We start from the raw sequence: 17,067 nt of genomic DNA on the forward strand, positions 1-17,067 counted from the left end.
ATAAATCAAATGTGGTCTTAAATAAACACACAGGTACACAGGCACTGTTTTCTTGCTGCAGATCATTTTTTAAATGCTTATTGTTATTATTACTATCACTGTTAGTTTTTTTTGGTTGTTTTTTCCATTCAGGTGGAACTTAAAATAAAAAAAATAAGAATGAAACAAAAAGTGGTTTAGGCTTTGTTCACATCCCTTTAACATCCAGGAGAGCAATACAACCAACGTGTTAGCAGCAAATAAACTGACGTCATTTTTCATCATTACCCAGTGAGTATTCTCTTCCTGTCATTTGTGGTACCTTTGTCAGTCATAGTAATTAGACTGCTAATGATGTTTGCTCAGATTTGGCATTAAGTACATCCCACTATATTCTTCTGCAGCAAATCCTATTTGATCCCAGTTAAAACTAGACGAACATTGTTATGGTCATGCCAGTTTAATGCTTGGTGCTCTGAAAGCTTGCCTCACCCTTCAATATCAGGTGAGGATTTGGAGTCAGACAGGTTTGGGGAAGGCAATGAACAGGCAAAGCAAATGACGGCTCTGGTTACAGTGAGTGTTAGTGTCTCTGGTTGCTCGGTTTACGGTTCACTCCTATGAATGGTGATGGAATGAAGGAACAGGTCACACAATATAGCAAATCACAACATGGGGTGTGATGGGTTGGTGAGTGAGTGTGTGTGTGTGTGTGTGCTGTTAGTTCACCTTTGTTAGTTAAAACGACCCCATTAAATCCATGTTCACATATCCCCAACCAACCAAGATTCAGGCACACAAAACCAGTTTTAACCTTATAAAGAAAAAATAAAAAAACAAAAACATTGAACATGATAAAACAAACAAGAAAAAAGGTGCATGTTGACCTTTGTGGTACAAGCATCTTTTTTAATAGTTTAATTGTTTGGTTGGTTGGACGTTTATACATATTATAGGCAGAATGCAGATGAAGGTCACATGACATGGGAGGGACGTGTTCCAGGCTGCTTCCCTGAGTTTAATCTGAATTCAGTCTCAATGTAAACTATAGGAATGCACCCCCCCCTCCCCCAGTCTCACAAATCTGATTTCTAATTTCCAAATGTTTTGAGCTTATCAGTACTATAAATGTTACATAAATATAAACAGCATTGTTAGAATTTTGTGACATGTAAACACAATGTAAACTGTATACCGAGTTCAGATTATGAGTTTGGTCCATATTGAAAATGAACTGCAGTGTTATGTGGAGACTGACCAAGGTGTGAAAATGAATTCAGTCTGGTAGTGAACTCCATCCTGACTTGCGCTAAATCCACTGCTAGCTCAGGATGCTTCTCAAGTGGACTAAAATGAATCCATGCTGATACATTTTTTGAAACCATACGTAAGAGCTCAAACTATCCCTCATCTTATAACTGTTTTACTTAAAGAATAGTAGTTCAGGCCATTGTGCTCTAGAAAATTGTTTTTCATCAGTCTGTACACCACCAAGCTGGACTCACAGAAGGTCTAGCATCCATTGAGATTTCAATTTTTATTGTGTAATTTTGTACAAAACAAACAAACTGCGAAGAGACATCTTATTGTTTGGCAAAAATTCAGCCATTGTGGTATGCAAAACTTATTTCGCATTCACAGTAGGTTTACTTGTCCTACATAATTCACTGCTGAGATGCTAAAAATCAGAATGGGAGAGTATTGGGTGTATCACATACTGTGCACACAGGTTTCTACTTGTACTTACAGGATCAGTAAATTAATACTTGGCAGTGAGAACAGTTTTAAATTTTCAAGGTATATGTAAGTGAACCTTGTATTTCTGCTTCTATCGCTTCTCCCTGGCAAACTAAAGACAAGAGTGACTTACCGTTCCTATTTAAAATGGGGAGCAGCATGTTTTCTAAGATGGCTGCCTCATTAGCCACACCATACCACCAATGGCTCTGGGTAGAAGATGCTCTTAAAGAAGAGGCACTAAAACATTCATCAAAAATTTTTAAAAATTAAAAAAAGAAAAAAAATCTCTCACGTCTGCTAAAGTCACACATATTCTTCCTGCCTGCACTACAAATGAGTACAACATATCTTACTTTTTGAAATCTTTGAAATTAACTCATAGTTAGAAAAAAATGGATTCATTGCCAGTGGTTTGGCATTTTAAGTGTCGACCCAGGACAAGTTCATTGTTATATCCAAATTCTAACTCTTACCACTCCAGACTGGTTCCACATCAGTAACTACTCAGTCCACTTAAAAGATCTTGTGCTTGTGTAGAAAGAGGTTTTATTACATACAGCCAGCCACTGAAGCTAAAAATGTGGTTAACTGTTATTGTTGCTCTGTACAGCTGTGGGTCGTTCCACTGAATTCGGAAGAGAATATATACAGCTTTTCCAGTTACTGTCTGACTCGGTGACGATGGCTTTGTGGTGCACGGAGTGTGCAGTCACAATTTTGGAGAGCGCATCAACAGTATTCACGAACTCACAACACTCACGAACCTGGAACCTCTACCAAAGAGATTGGGGCTCTTCTCACAACACTCTGCCCAACATGTTTAGCCTTGCGATGGGGTTGGGAATGACTGAATTCATTCTCTATACATATATATTTATACATATTTGCAACTGTGTTTGTGTGTACATTGTCTAACTTAATATTTAAGTCTACCTGGACTGCATGACGTTTTTGCCCTGTTGGGAAATGTCCAATTCTTTGTACCCTAAACTACAGTGGTAACTGTATATGTAATGTAGTGCACACTAGCTGAAGAGTATACCTCAGCTAGTGCACTAAAGCATTAGCCAGAGTGCACTGTACACTTTCACAGTCATTGTCAGTTAAACCAAAACATCAGGGGAGCAGCCTCATACCAGCATGGGTTTACACAGTGGGTTAATGTGACAACACTTGCATTTGTATGTGTGTGTGTGTGTGTGTGTTTTGGGGGGAGGTATGATGGACCACACTGTCTGCAACATGTCAGCTTGCATGTGTGTGTGTACTGTATGTCTTTACTGTATATGCGTGTGTATCTTCAGTGTGTGTATGAGCATGCGCATGTGCACATGACAGCCGTTTATCTCCAGCTCACTCAGTCAACAGTTTAATCTCCTTCGCGAGGAGCGAGTTGATGTTGTAGGCGGGGTCAGCCGCACTGGGGGCGTGGCCCATCTCGTTAAGCTCCGCCTCACTCTCGCTCGAGGTAGAGCTGGTGCTCATGGTGCTGACGGCGTCGGGGATGGCGCAGGTGGCGACGGGCGGGCCCACCTCGGGCGGGACGCAGCCCTCGGCGGGGAGGCACACCTCGGGCTCGCTGCTGGTCTCGCTGGCGCTGGACACCACCGACAGCAGCGACATCTTGCGGCTGAGGCGGCCGGGCAGGAGCGAGAGGGCGTAGTCCGCCACGATGCCCGCCACGTCCATCCCGCAGGCCTGGTCGAAGGCGATGAAGCCCACGTTGGCGTTGGCCTCGCAGACCACGAAGGAACCGTCGTTCAGCTGCAGCAGGTCGATGCCGCACACGTCCATGCCCAGGATGTTGGACACCTGCACGGCCAGCTGCTTGCCCTGCTCGCTCAGAGGGCACATCATGCCCACCCCACCTGCCGAGGAAACGCAGGTACGTGAGTGACGCTCATACTGAGTCTGGTGTAGTCAACCTGCTGCATTCTGGGGGGGTTTTCTGTCCTGAATACTGGATAATGAAGACTGTCTGAGCAGATATAAGAATCAGAAATATATATATATGTATTCACAAAGTCTGCTGCCTCAGTTTTTATGGTGGCAATCCGTATTAATTCTAGATTGTTTAGAGTGATTAGATGAGTTGCAATCAAATTCAATTGCAAAATCATTCCTGGTCATGAAAATGACCTTATCACAAAAGTTACTGCATTCCAGCCACTGCATTTTAGCCCTACACAATGGAGTACGAACGACATTTCAGTGATGATCCCGTTAGCTCAGGAGAAAAGGTTAATGAGGATAAGACAGCTGACATCACATGCTGATTAGAGGAGCAGACTGCAGGGAGGTCTTGGAGCAGGGACGGCTTGGTGTTAAGAAGAGCAGCAAACAGTGAAGCATCCTGAGACGATTCATAAGTGAGGCTGCTTCTCATGCAGGGGTGTGTGGTTAGCTCAAAAGTTGGCCCAAGAATACTGCCATGAATAAGGAGTGGTATCAAAACATCCTCAAAGAGCAACTTCTCCCAACGGTCCAGGAGCAATGTGGAGATGAACAATGGTTTTCCCAGCATGGTGGAATTCACAAGGCAAAAGTGATAACCAGGTGGCTCGGTGATCAAAACTTTGCAATATTGGGTCCATGGCCCTCCCCAGATATCAATCCCATTTAAAACCTGTGGAAGTCTTTTTGAGGAAACTGATCAACTCCAAGCACTGACTAGGCAAGAATATGCTGCCATCATTCAAGATTTTGCCCTGAAGCTGATATCCTGGCACGTGGTATCCATGCTGTGGTGAATTACAGAGGTCTTAAAGAAGGGTCAACAAGTCTTTGTTCAAACTGTATGGATGTCAATAAAAAGTTAAATGTATGAAATGCTTATAATTGTATTTCGTTATACCATATAAACATCTGACAAAAGGTTTTTAAAAGGATCTGTATGGTGTGATTTTTGTTTCAATAGTTCCACAAAAGCAAAAGTAAATCCAAGAGCAGAAAGTATGTTATGAATGCAAAACAGAAAAAAATATATCAAAAGTATATATTTTTGAAAACAGAACCCCCCCCGTTCCGCCATGTTTGAAAACGCTGGGAAGCTGGTGGGGTGGGCGTGGCTTGATCCCAGAGGCGGTCTCAGAGCTCTGTGTCAGTCCGGAATCAGTGACCAATGGAGATTGCAGAGGAACGCCTTCATCTAAGACCCTCCCACACGTGAAATGTGTTCCAAAAGTCAGAAGCAAAAAACGAAGCAGAAGCAAAGAGAGATTCCAGAAGCAAAAGACCTTACTGGGAAAATCCAAAAAAACAAAAACAATGGAACCAAAAACTTGTCAAAATGCAAACGAAAATAAGTTTCAAATAACCAATTATATAAAAAATATATACTTTTGATATATTTTTTTCTGTTTTGCATTCATAACATATACTTTCTGCTTTTGGATTTACTTTTGCTTTTGTGGAACTATTGAAACAAAAATCACTCTATAGACCTGAATCAAACTTTGTGAAAACCAAAATTTGTGCCATACTCGAAACTTTTGGCCACGATTGTAGAAGGTACGTGTATTCTTGTGCCCAATCTGATCGTGTTGTTTACATCAGTATAATTTCTGTTCTCAGGCTCGACTTACGGCAACGTCTGAGCTGAACAAAGACACTTTTCATCGAGCTCTTGATTACCCTAAATTGAACCCGTCCGTTCAGAAACAAACCTGCCCCGCCCACGGCGCACCCCCCCCCAGGCCTACCGAGGGAGCAGTTGCTCTGCATCCGTCCATCGGTGGAGCAGCGCAGCATGGAGCCGATCACCCTGCCGCCCACCAGAACCACGCGCACGTCCCGCCCGTGGCTCTCCTTCACGTACTCCTGGAAGAGGTACGGCGCCTCGTGACGGATCAGGTGGCACAGGTCGGCCAGGTGGTGCTTATCGCGCGCCAGGAACACGGCCTTGCCTGCGCCAGACGGAAACAGACATTACTTGCGCACGCACATCAACCCCACCACCACCCCCGTATTAAAGGTGCGGCTTTAAAAAACGGCCTAGTTGAGGTTTGTGTACCTAGGACGGCCTTTTCTTCAGAAACATGGTGCGTTTCACACAACAGCCCACTGGCTGTGCGAGGCATGTGTGTATACATGTGCACGAGGGTTTAAGAGCTTACTTGCACACATGTAGGTAGAATGGTACCGCTGTGCTGTACTGCTGAATCTAGAGGAGGTGTGTGGATGTGTGTGTGTGTGTGTGTGTGTGTGTGTGTGTGTGTGTGTGTGTGTGTGTGTGTGAAAAGATAAGCTGTTGGCCTGAAGTCTTAACCTCTACCGCAGTAAGGCAGTAGCATGTGTATGCATGTCCATGTGTTTCCTAAATAGCTCACATGTACACCGCTAAATTAAATTATTTCACACGGAGATTAAAAAAAAAAAAAAACAATGAAAACAAACATTACGCAACATATTACACAGATTAAACCTTGACACATTTTGCACTTTCTTCTCTAGTAGGATTCCTTTGGACAACACTGTGGAAGAAGACTTGTTCTATCATGGCCTGTCCTGCATTAGCAGACAGCTGACCCGAGTCTCTGCACTGCTGGGCCTCTCCACACACTCTGTGGTGCGCCACACCGGTCACTCGGGGTGTGGAGCATCTGTTCTTGATTCAGCCAGCAGAGCTAGCTGACGCGATGCTAGCGCTGCAAACAGGCTGCTGTTTAGCCTTCTTCCCAGCATGCTCTGGTCCATTCCAATCCTCCCCCCCCTTTTCTTTGTCTACATGCAAAATGTCATAAGTGCAGCAGTGAGCAATGGGGGAGGTTTTGGCTGAGAGCTGATCTGGGAACAGGCGCCCTCTCCCTAATCCTGCACTGCCCCTAATCACTAAGAGCTGCAGAGAGGTCTGAGAGCAGTAAAGGACTCACCTCTGTGCCCCCGAGCATTTTTCACCACAACAGGATAGCCAAGGGGCTCTGCCTCATCAATCATCTTACGGAAGTTGTCATGGCCACCTGGAGACACACACACACGCACGCACACACACACACACACACACGCACGCACACACACGCACGCACGCACACACACACACACACACACACACACACCACACACACACACACACACACACACACACACACACACACACACACACACACACACACACAGATTAATTACCAATCCTGCAATAAACAGACCCTAATTTCCTGTAGTGTGCGTGCAAGGCCAAATAAGATGGGCAGAGAGCGTGTTGTGATAAAATACTGGATTCTGGTGAATGCAGCTATAATCAGTAGATCAGCACCGCAGTGCTACCGTACCTTCACACCCACACTCAACAGGCGTGAGCTGGGAACAAAATGCACTCCCTTTGCACTGGGATGACTCGAGGAGGTCTGAACATTTATGACAATGGCTTTATCTCTTAGAAAGGCAATCATGAAGAACATCAATTAGGATTACTCAACAAAACTGCCTTCCTCAAACCACAAACCACCCGAATCACAAGCATCCCGTCCCGAGTCCACACCCATCACAGCCCGTGTTAACGGAAACCGTTGGGCCACAGTGCTGACGGAGGACTTGAGCGCCGGCTCCGTCCGTGATGGGAAGGGCAAGGGAGAGTGAGGGGAGGGGAGGGAGGAGAGAGGGGAGGGTGAGGGGAGGGAGGAGTGAGGGGAGGGAGAGGGGAGGGAGGAGTGAGGAGAGGGGAGGGAGGAGTGAGGAGAGGGGAGGGAGGAGTGAGGGGAGGGAGGAGTGAGGGAGGGAGGGTGAGGGGAGGGAGGAGTGAGGGGAGGGGAGGGAGGAGTGAGGGGAGGGGAGGGAGGAGTGAGGGGAGGGGAGGGAGGAGAGAGGGGAGGGGAGGGAGGAGTGAGGGGAGGGAGAGGGGAGGGAGGAGTGAGGGGGAGGGTGAGGGGAGGGAGGAGTGAGGGGAGGGGAGGGTGAGGGGAGGGAGGAGTGAGGGGAGGGGAGGGAGGAGTGAGGGGAGGAGGAGTGAGGGGAGGGAGAGGGGAGGGAGGAGTGAGGGGAGGGAGAGGGGAGGGAGGAGTGAGGGGAGGGTGAGGGGAGGGAGAGGGGAGGGAGGAGTGAGGGGAGGGGAGGGTGAGGGGAGGGAGGAGTGAGGGGAGGGGAGGGAGGAGTGAGGGGAGGGAGAGGGGAGGGAGGAGTGAGGGGAGGGGAGGGAGGAGTGAGGGGAGGGTGAGGGGAGGGAGGAGTGAGGAGAGGGGAGGGAGGAGTGAGGGGAGGGAGGATTGAGGGGAGGTTGAGGGGAGGGAGGAGTGAGGGGAGGGGAGAGTGGATGAGGGGAGGGAGGAGGCAGAGCAGTGGGCCTGAGCCCTAATTACACCCAAACCTCCGTCCACTCGTCCCACCAGAGGGTAAATACCGCCCCCCCTCCTCCTCCCTCGCATGCTGCAGAGACGCCTGCTGACTCCAGACTCCTGTTCAGTCACGCACCACTCACTGGCTTCTGCTTTGGGCCAGTTTCGGTACAAATACTGTCTGGGGCATTTGCGGTCGTCACCCCCCCCCCCCCCCCCTCACCCCCCCACCAGCTCTGTTCTGACCGAGAGGGAGAGAGACACAGACAGACGGGCAGGGGGCGGGCCGCAGAGAGCCAACGTCAGACAGGCCCACGTCACTGAAGCAGCTGCCTGGCTCTCGCAGTCTGTTTTCATTCAGATGGCCACGAGGCCTCACCCCTCACCCCGACCCCCCCTCCCCCTCCAAGCCCTGTTGCATAAGGGTCTCACACATATCTGCGCATGTGTGGACATGTAGAATTTACACTCTACCAGCCAGGCTTCTATGGGGTTTGGTCAAAAATACCACTCGTCTTCGGCGTTCGGTTCATTTAGATGCGTCTTCCTGATTCATGTTTTTTTTTTTAATGGTCCTGCAAAGTTGTTGTAATTATGTGGGGAACCTTTTGCACACCTTTGACATAAGCAATACTTCCAAAGTTCACCGTCTCGCACTAATAATAGAATACGTGAGAGCCGAGGCCCGTCAGTGTAGAGAACCATGCTGCAGACCTGCTGAAACGGAACAAAGTTTTTTCTGAAGTTTTGGAAGACATTTATACTTTCCGCTACAAAGATTTCTTGCTGAACTAGCGGTAGTCCTACAGCGGTTTCTGCAGATCTCTTTCCACAACTAATCTTGAAGGAGACGAGAGGGACCTGCTGAAGCCCAAGAACGTGACACGCCGTTATGACACGTGCAGCATCAATACCCACGTGAGACTTCATCGCCGCTCGGCATTAATGCCTTCATCGCCATTCGAAAGCGTGCACCCACAGGAGCGCACGAGTGCGTCTGACACTAACCGTAGGAGTATGTGTCTGGCAGCGGGACTCCGTGTCCTGCGAGCTCCTGGAAGGTCCAGAACTTGTTGACGCAGTTGAGGATGGCCTGGGGCCGGTTCACCAGGCGACACCCCATCTTCTCCAGGTGTCTCAGCACGGTGATGTCACTGTCCGACTGCACCCACGGGGTGGGGACACGCACCACGGTGACCTGCGGGTACGACGTCACCATCTCCTGCCCCACACGCAGACCTAGGAGAAACAGAGGGACCGGTGAATGTGTTTAACAGGCTGCGCGCACGCACACACACACACACGCACTTGTAACGCAACTCACAACTGCGCCGTCTGGTTTCTTGCTCATCAAAATTATAGATTTTTTTTTTAAGTCATAGTACCACGGTGTGTTTGTTCAGATTTCTTCAGGTTAGGGTTACACAGCAGTCTCCTGTAAGTGATATTTTTAAGATCTTTGTAGGTTCAGAAGCTGCACCATATCAGCAGTGCTGATGCAGCCATGACTGGGTGTGGGGAGGAGTCTCCGCATGTATCTAAGCAATGCCCAAGAGAAGATGAAGCCTTTCGCTTGGACCACTGCCTCCCTCTGCGACACACACACACACACACGCGCGCGCCACCCCACCCTTCCATGTTTCTCTACTGACATGCCAAATGAGCTGGCAGGACAAACACGGACAACATCTCTGCAATGCTGAGTTTCTGAGATCCACCTCCTCCAGAGTAGTTCAACAACAGGAACCTTTTCTCTCTCACTTATGTACTGACCTACTAACCCAGATTCTTCTGCTCATTTTTGTTTCAACAGTTTAATTACCGCCTTAGCTTTATTCAACACTTCATATTCACCATCACTTTGCTTTAATCACACTCACACATACACACACACACATCCTTCCTGAGTGACGACCCTTATCAAGGTCTGCTCTGCAACTCAGGACTACAGCATGACAAATCTCACCTTGTCTTTTCTAGTTTCATTTCAGGGTCAGAGTGAATAAATACGGAAGTGTGTTGTCACTGTGATGACAAGACTTTTCTAAATATACCATGAGTTCTATTACATTGTTATGATTCCCCCTCATTAAGAATACAATACCTCACACAAACACAACCACTGCTACTAATGTACACATAGCAGCTATTAATGAGATCATAAGACAACCACTTTAAACACAAAACTACTGAACTAGCCCTCTAGTACAAAGCCTACTGTACTAAAGGCCAAGAGATCTTAAAGAACATGCCAGAAAGATCATGAGACCTGCTTTCTGCTTCACCATCTTAAGAATGAGTGGCATTCAAGCAACATACACACACACACACACACACACACACACACACACACACACACACACACACACACACACACACACACACAAGCAGACCGTAGCCATTGCTACATCAGGACTCTGCCTCCCTTTCATAAACAGAAATAAGGTTTGTAGACGTGCTGTGTTAAACTGCCTTAATAAAGCCCATGAATGCACGTAGACCTTTAGCAGGACCAGAACGATCCGCATGTAGCTGCAATTCCTTCATATAATCTGCTGCTTTCAGCATTTTAAGTATTTTTCAGATTAGCTTGATAATTGTCCACCAAGTAACTGTCATGTGTTTGTCACCCATTCACACAGCAGTGATGGTGATGGTGTTGGGATTATTTTAATAACATAACATCAGTGTATCTCCATTGGAAAAGAACACGGTTTTGCCCATGGTAATTAACAAGCTAACTGTAAATCCCCCCCCCCCCCCCCCCCCCCTGGAAAACATTTACATTATTTATTTCCCAGCAGTTCTGTATTAACTCTGACGATCACGATGACGTTTCATTGTAACTGAAGTTCTGCGTCGAACAACTTCATCCTGCTCCGACAGCGCTGGCGACCCAGTGCGCATGCGCCCGGGGGGGGGGGGGGGGGAGATGCATCTGATGCAACACCACTGGCACACGCTCACGTTTCCCCTCGCACAGCTGGGCAGAACGAATACATGTTGGGTGTGCATGTGGCCGTGTGCGCCGCTCGGGACTACCAGAGGGAACGCCAGTCACGAGTTCGTGGGGTTGAGAGTGAAGCAGTCGTTCAGATGGTAAAACCATCGGCAGCCACATCACCTCCTCCCTCCTCCCCTCTCCCTCTCCCTCGTCTCTCTCTGCAGCTCCCCTCCCCTCTCTCCTCCTCCCAAGAGGTTTGTCCTGCAGCAGCTGTGGCTGTATGGTTTAGCCCGTGTGTCGTTTTGTTGTGTTAAACGTTGGGAGGAGGCTGTTTTTTTATCATTACTGCATGGGAAAAAGAGCAAAAAAATACAAACAGCCATCCTGCATCCTAGCCAATGAGAATTTTCCCTGAAGGAAAACCACTGAGTGAGCCACGTATACACACACTGCCGAGTGCACACACGTACGGGCTTGCATACGTGAAAATCCCGTCTGACACACACAGCTTCCGAAAAAGCCTTCTGTAACAGTAGGCTAAGACTATGTACCATTCTCAAATGATAACACATCTGTTTGATCTTGGATCCTCTAACATTTACGGAGCTTAAGACGGTGTCTGCACAATCCAGCCTGACTGACTGGCAGGCTGTCTACACCCAAAACAGCAGGTGCATATTTGGGAGCACATGTGTGTACTACGCCCATGACTACGTTTACCAGCAGTGAGTTGTATCACTTGTACAGTTGCACTACAGCAGGGGTACTGTAGTATTACTGTAGGGGTATTTGTCCGCGGTCCAGTTTTGGCAGATACCTGTGACCTGAGGTCCGGTGCGGCGGGGGTGGCGAACGTAAATTGTTGAGAGGGGGTGGCGAACGTAACACTCGTGACGGAGTGTTTTTTCAATAGCCCTGAAATAAATGCTACAGTTTTGTTTTGGTCCGTATCCAGTTAATCAGAAATGAGATTGGGTCCGGACAGGACTGCGTTCGCCAGTTGAGTACCCCTGCACTACAGTAATCTCGTGGAGGGTTTGTAGCCCATGACCATATGTGTATGCATGCATGCACATATGCTTGTGTGTGTGTGTGTGTGTGTGTGTGTGTGTGTGTGTGTGTGTGTGTGTGTGTGTGAGAGAGAGAGGAAGTCTTCCCTCTAGCTGGTGTGGTGCACCAAAACAAGCAGAAACAGTGAAACAGTGTTACATTTCTCAGAGGGCGGAGGAATGGTCACTCGTGATGCACGGTTCTCTCCCACCCCAACACACACACCCACCCACACAATCTAGCGTCTGCACCACAGGACGTGAAATTCCCACCGCCACACGTCTCAGATGTGTGTGGTTTTACGGTCGATCCCTCTCTCTCCAGCGTGAACTTGCTGAGGTACAGGTCTGAGGTACATGTTTGAGCTGCAGTTTTGCCATGCCACGTCTGTAACAGGCGTTAATTCACTTCCTACTGGGATGACTGGGGAAGCCTCTCAGTCTCATTTGTCCAAATTTCAATTCTGTGTCCTTTTCAATAAATACTGAACCAAGCCTTAATGGGTATGTAGCAAAATTAAACATTAATCTAAAATATATTGGGAATATTTAACCCTGCTAACATCAAACAGCAGCAATCAAAACAAAATCAGTCTTCTACTGGCCTAATTCACCAATCGGGTCTATGTGGTGAATTCATCAAGCCTATCTATGGGCCTAATTCACCAATCATATCTATGGGCCTAATTCACCAATCTGGTCTATGGGCCTAATTCTTGGTCCAGTCAGACACGCCCAAGGCCCAGTGCAGACGATCACCCTCAGCTGCAGACCTGGTCACTGAGCTCCTTTTCCTTCTCTACCAACCACTGTGTGACAGATTCATATTGAGATCGGGACAGGGGTGACTTGTTGAATGGAAACCAGCTATCTGCAAGAGCCCCTCCCCAGAGAAAAGCAACTTGGTGTCAACGGTGCTGCAATTAAGATTACAGGTTAAGAGCTTTAAGAGCCATTTGCTAAGTGATGTTTCCTTCATTAGTTTTGTATCACAACTACAATGTTATTCAAAGAAGCAAGCACTGAAATTCAATAGGCCTATAATTAAAATATTTTTTTCTGTAAATTCATGTCCAAATCTTCACACACTTGATCTGGTCCTGAAATGCTTTCAAGCAAACATACTGATAAAATCTAGGAAATAGCATTACTCCTAGACAGGTGATCTATAAACATTTTAATGAATGGCATGGGGCGGCCATCTTGAATGTACTTTGTTATGGGTTAGTTTGCCACCGTTCTGCAAGATGGCAAAACGGGTTGTTTGCATTCAACACAGATGAGCAGTAAAGCTACTGAAACCAGAAGCGAGTGTCAAGCTCAAAAACAACAGTGGCATGTCCAATGCGGACTTAGAGCTTCTGTTGGTTTTGAGTTTAGTGACAAAACATGGCCCCCAGAAAATAACACAGGCTCCATTCCCATCTGGTGCTTTTTGAAAACAAAAAAGCAGTCTAGTGAGTTTTTTGTATTACCAATTGTATTAACATTTTATATTAAAATATAAAATGTAAATATTTAATGAAAATAGTACTCGGTGTGAATGGATCTAAATTGTCTTTTCCCATACAGAAAGAACATAGAAATACACAAACTGATGAAGCAATTGATGAACACTAGTAAGAGGTAATTAGATAAATTAGTTTTGCAAGATAAATAAAAATTTCTTTTTTTTTAATCAAACTTTGTCAGTGCTGAAAACTTGCCAAAACATCATCAGCACATCAGCTAGCACATAGGGCAATGTAATCCATTTCAATCAATCCTAATCAACATCCAGTATAAAGAATGAATCCAGTAAGCACTGCCTCTAGAACTCTGAAATGTTTTGATTGAAACCCTGTTTGCTTACCTCTACTGAACCGCCTAGATTGATTTAAAAAATACAAAGAAACAAAAGATATTGTGCCATTATTGCAAGCTCCTCTGAAAAAAATAATTTTTCTCCAGAAAACAAAATGCAACTTTGGAGGAATTTGGACAAGGTCTGGAGGTGAAAGGTGAACCAGGTATCCAGTGATGCAATATGTTTTAGGCTATTAAAATTAGACTGGTATAGAACCATTATGCCCAAGGCAAAATTTATGAAAAAATAACAAATTTGAATGAAACTTAATGCTATTTACTGGTCAGATATGATGACAAACAATACACTCCCCAAACACCACTGCCCCCAAATTCAGGCCAATGACTTTGCTCATTCTCTTGAGGATGTTGGTGACTCCACCTCCACGTATCTCGGTTCCCCATTTTATGTCTGGTGATAAGATAAATGATCATTTTTTATATGAACAGTTTCCATATAGATCACATCAACACAGCGTACCGTTACATCTACACTGTCATGGTACAGTTAGTTAAAGAGAGCTGGTGTTAGGAGACTACTCTGCAGTCTGTCTTGGATATTACCAGATATTACCACACAAACGCCCTGCGCGCATGTAGCCATGACTGATACTACACTGTATGCGAAAATCTGGGTATTCATTAAGACCGGCCCATTTAAAAATCTTATAATGTGTGTTAAACGTGTACAGGCCAGTAGCTGTGGGAGTTTTAGTTCAATATTCATAACAAATGTATGAAGAAACCGTCCAACACCACGGAGCACAGCTGAACACAGCGACCAAATGCAGCTAGAAAGCCCAATTCTGAATTCACGAATCAGAAATCCGACTTTTTAATACAAAAGGCTGACGTGATTCTCTAAATATTAAAATCTCTTCGCCGAGTAGATTCATATTACAATTTACAGCCATTATAGTAACACAATATCGCGCCGTGGCAGTTTCCACCGCGGCGCTCGTCTTGACGATGAACGCGCTCGAGCCGCCTGGCCAGATGCTCGCGACCACGCACGCACGCGCGCGCGCACGCCCGCCGAATCAATTGTTCAGTTATGTGGATGTCGAATAACGGAACATTTAAACCCACACGGCCATTATAGAACCACAAAAATCGTCGTTTGACCATATTTAGATTAAAAAACAGCCCCCGAATCCACCCGGCATCTATTCATGAATGGAAGAAATGGAAATGTACGGCTGTAAATGAGGTGAAACGGTCAGTGTGACACGGTGAGACGGCGGCTAGCTCGCTAACTAGCCCGCTAGCAACGGCCACCTCAGCTCCTCACAGCCCACCATAACCGAGCCCCCATTCAACACCGACACCTCACTTATTATTCCACCGAGTAAAACCAGTCGAGTACAACCACCGGGTTTAGGCCGTTTTATCGAAGACGTTGGTGTTATATTTACCCAGCTGTCCGTCGGTGATGGTTATAACGACCTCGTCCATTAAGAGGTACCGAAATTCAACGTCGTCTTCAGCGCAGCGCTCCTTGAGGGCTCGCAGGATCTGAACTTGGGGATACTCCTGGCTGATGCGCCGGTCGGTCACGAACCACACCCGGGAACACATCTTTAAAATATTACTTTAAAAAAAACGTTTCAGCTTTTAAAGGGTGATTAAAAAATAAATGTGCTCCGGCCGCAAGGGAGAGTGTGTTGGCGAGAGCGCGGGATCCGGGGTCGGGCAGCGACGGGGATGAAGCTCGCAGCCACAACAATGGGATGCGGCTGCGGCGCTGCTGGCTAACTCGTGCGCTAGCTGCGCCGCTCAGGCGATGTCTTCGCGTGTTTTTCCTTCACTGCCAGTCGCTCCCGTCTCACCCGATCCAGGATCCCGCTAGATTCCACCTATCACGGCTAACTATAAAAGTCAGAGAGAAAAAAATTTAACGTTATCTACGCCTAACGGCTGCAAGCGGTAGTCTCCTGCCCTCGAGCTGCGGGTCGATGGCTCTCAACGAGGACGACAACTAAACGCCCCGTCACAGAGCGACAACAAAAGCCTCGCTGATGTGGCCCCCCCCAAAATCCGTCGCTAGCTAGACCGAGACGCTAACGGTTATGGCTGAAAATTCAACAAAATGGTGGAAAGGTAGAAATAGAAGGCGGATGGTGGGCCGCGTCGCCTCGCTCGGGATGATGTGCTGCGTTAACGAGTGCTGCCCGCTATCCACGGCGCGCGGTGCTGAACAGAGTGCAAAAGACGCCGCTTATAGTCGACCCCGCGATTTTCTTCCAGCACGCGCTTCGTTTACAACTCTATTCCTCGCGTTCGCGATAATAAAGAAGAGCCAATGAGAATCGAAGGCTTGTTTTTCTGTTGGCCAATGACAGCCGTGTTCTCGTCGGCGGCAGGAGCTATTCGACGAATAATTGCAAAGAATGCGGGGAGGCACGAGCGTTTTACTGGCCCAATGAGGATGTGAGGATGCTGGTAGTAATTTTTGCGCTTGCGGACGCGCACGCGCGCGCTGCTGTGTTTTGGCGCGTGACGGGAGGGGGCGTCTCCGGGAACGCGCGCTTCCCCTGAACCGGTTCAGGCCGGGCATGGGCAGGTTTAGCAGATGCTGGTGCATCTTAGTTATTATTTTTCAACGTCGATTTCATTCGTTTAGTCGAAGATAAAGATCATTGATTATGATGAGACATGCAGTCTTTTTCATAACATGTAAAGCGTTTATACCATGACTGCAGGATATTACAATCGCCTTTTGTAGCTTCGCTGCAGCGTTACTAGTTCCTATGTCAGAAGCTCTTTCTCTGAATCGTGTGATCAGTAACAAATCACGCGAGAAAGGCCACGTTTCAACTTCTTGTTTGCTATTCTAGACAAGCTATTGTAACAAGTGAAGAGAATGCCATGCAGTATGTTCATACTGACACGTTTTTAAAATGACCCAGTTGCTTTGTTGATATGGCGGGTGTTGCGGAGGTGGAGGTCTAATGATGATGTCACATTAGACCAATAGCCAGGCGGGATGAACTAGACTCTTTATCTTTAGGTTATCTCACAAACACCCTGGAGGCAGTTGAATTTCAGTATAATCATCACAAAACCCTTTTAAAACGTCTGTGTATTGCTGTTTCAGTTAACAAACAGCGAGCAAAAATAGTTATAGAAATACAGAATTGCACCACATAAGAATGGACCAGTACTAAACTTTGAACAAAAATGGCGCTAGACTAATGCACGTGCTCTATTGAGAAAAGACCTGACTTTTACATGTGTAGTTGGT

The 17,067-nt window shown here is 46.8% G+C and overlaps 1 protein-coding gene across 1 annotated transcript; it reads right to left on the reverse strand.

Annotated features, from left to right (window-relative positions):
- Positions 1–43: 43 nt before the first annotated feature.
- On the reverse strand, positions 44–16,258 carry rimkla (ribosomal modification protein rimK-like family member A). Its single transcript, XM_076989673.1, has 5 exons — positions 15,239–16,258; positions 8,994–9,224; positions 6,591–6,677; positions 5,421–5,624; positions 44–3,587 (listed from the first exon to the last, which is right to left on the reverse strand). The coding sequence occupies exons 1-5, from the start codon at positions 15,399–15,401 to the stop codon at positions 3,073–3,075; spliced, it is 1,200 nt and encodes a 399-aa protein (XP_076845788.1). The 5' UTR covers positions 15,402–16,258; the 3' UTR covers positions 44–3,072.
- Between the last annotated feature and the right edge of the window lie 809 nt (positions 16,259–17,067).

The sequence above is a fragment of the Brachyhypopomus gauderio genome, unplaced genomic scaffold, assembly GCF_052324685.1.
Source record: "Brachyhypopomus gauderio isolate BG-103 unplaced genomic scaffold, BGAUD_0.2 sc69, whole genome shotgun sequence".
In the NCBI taxonomy this organism is placed as follows: domain Eukaryota; kingdom Metazoa; phylum Chordata; class Actinopteri; order Gymnotiformes; family Hypopomidae; genus Brachyhypopomus; species Brachyhypopomus gauderio.

Coding starts and splice junctions, on each gene's coding strand:
- rimkla (XM_076989673.1), bottom strand. CDS start 15,401: ATGTGTTCCCGGGTGTGGTTCGTGACCGACCGGCGCATCAGCCAGGAG. Junction 6,678..8,993: donor GCCAGACACATACTCCTACG/GTTAGTGTCAGA, acceptor GTGTGTCTCCAG/GTGGCCATGACAACTTCCGT. Junction 5,625..6,590: donor AAATGCTCGGGGGCACAGAG/GTGAGTCCTTTA, acceptor CGTCTGGCGCAG/GCAAGGCCGTGTTCCTGGCG.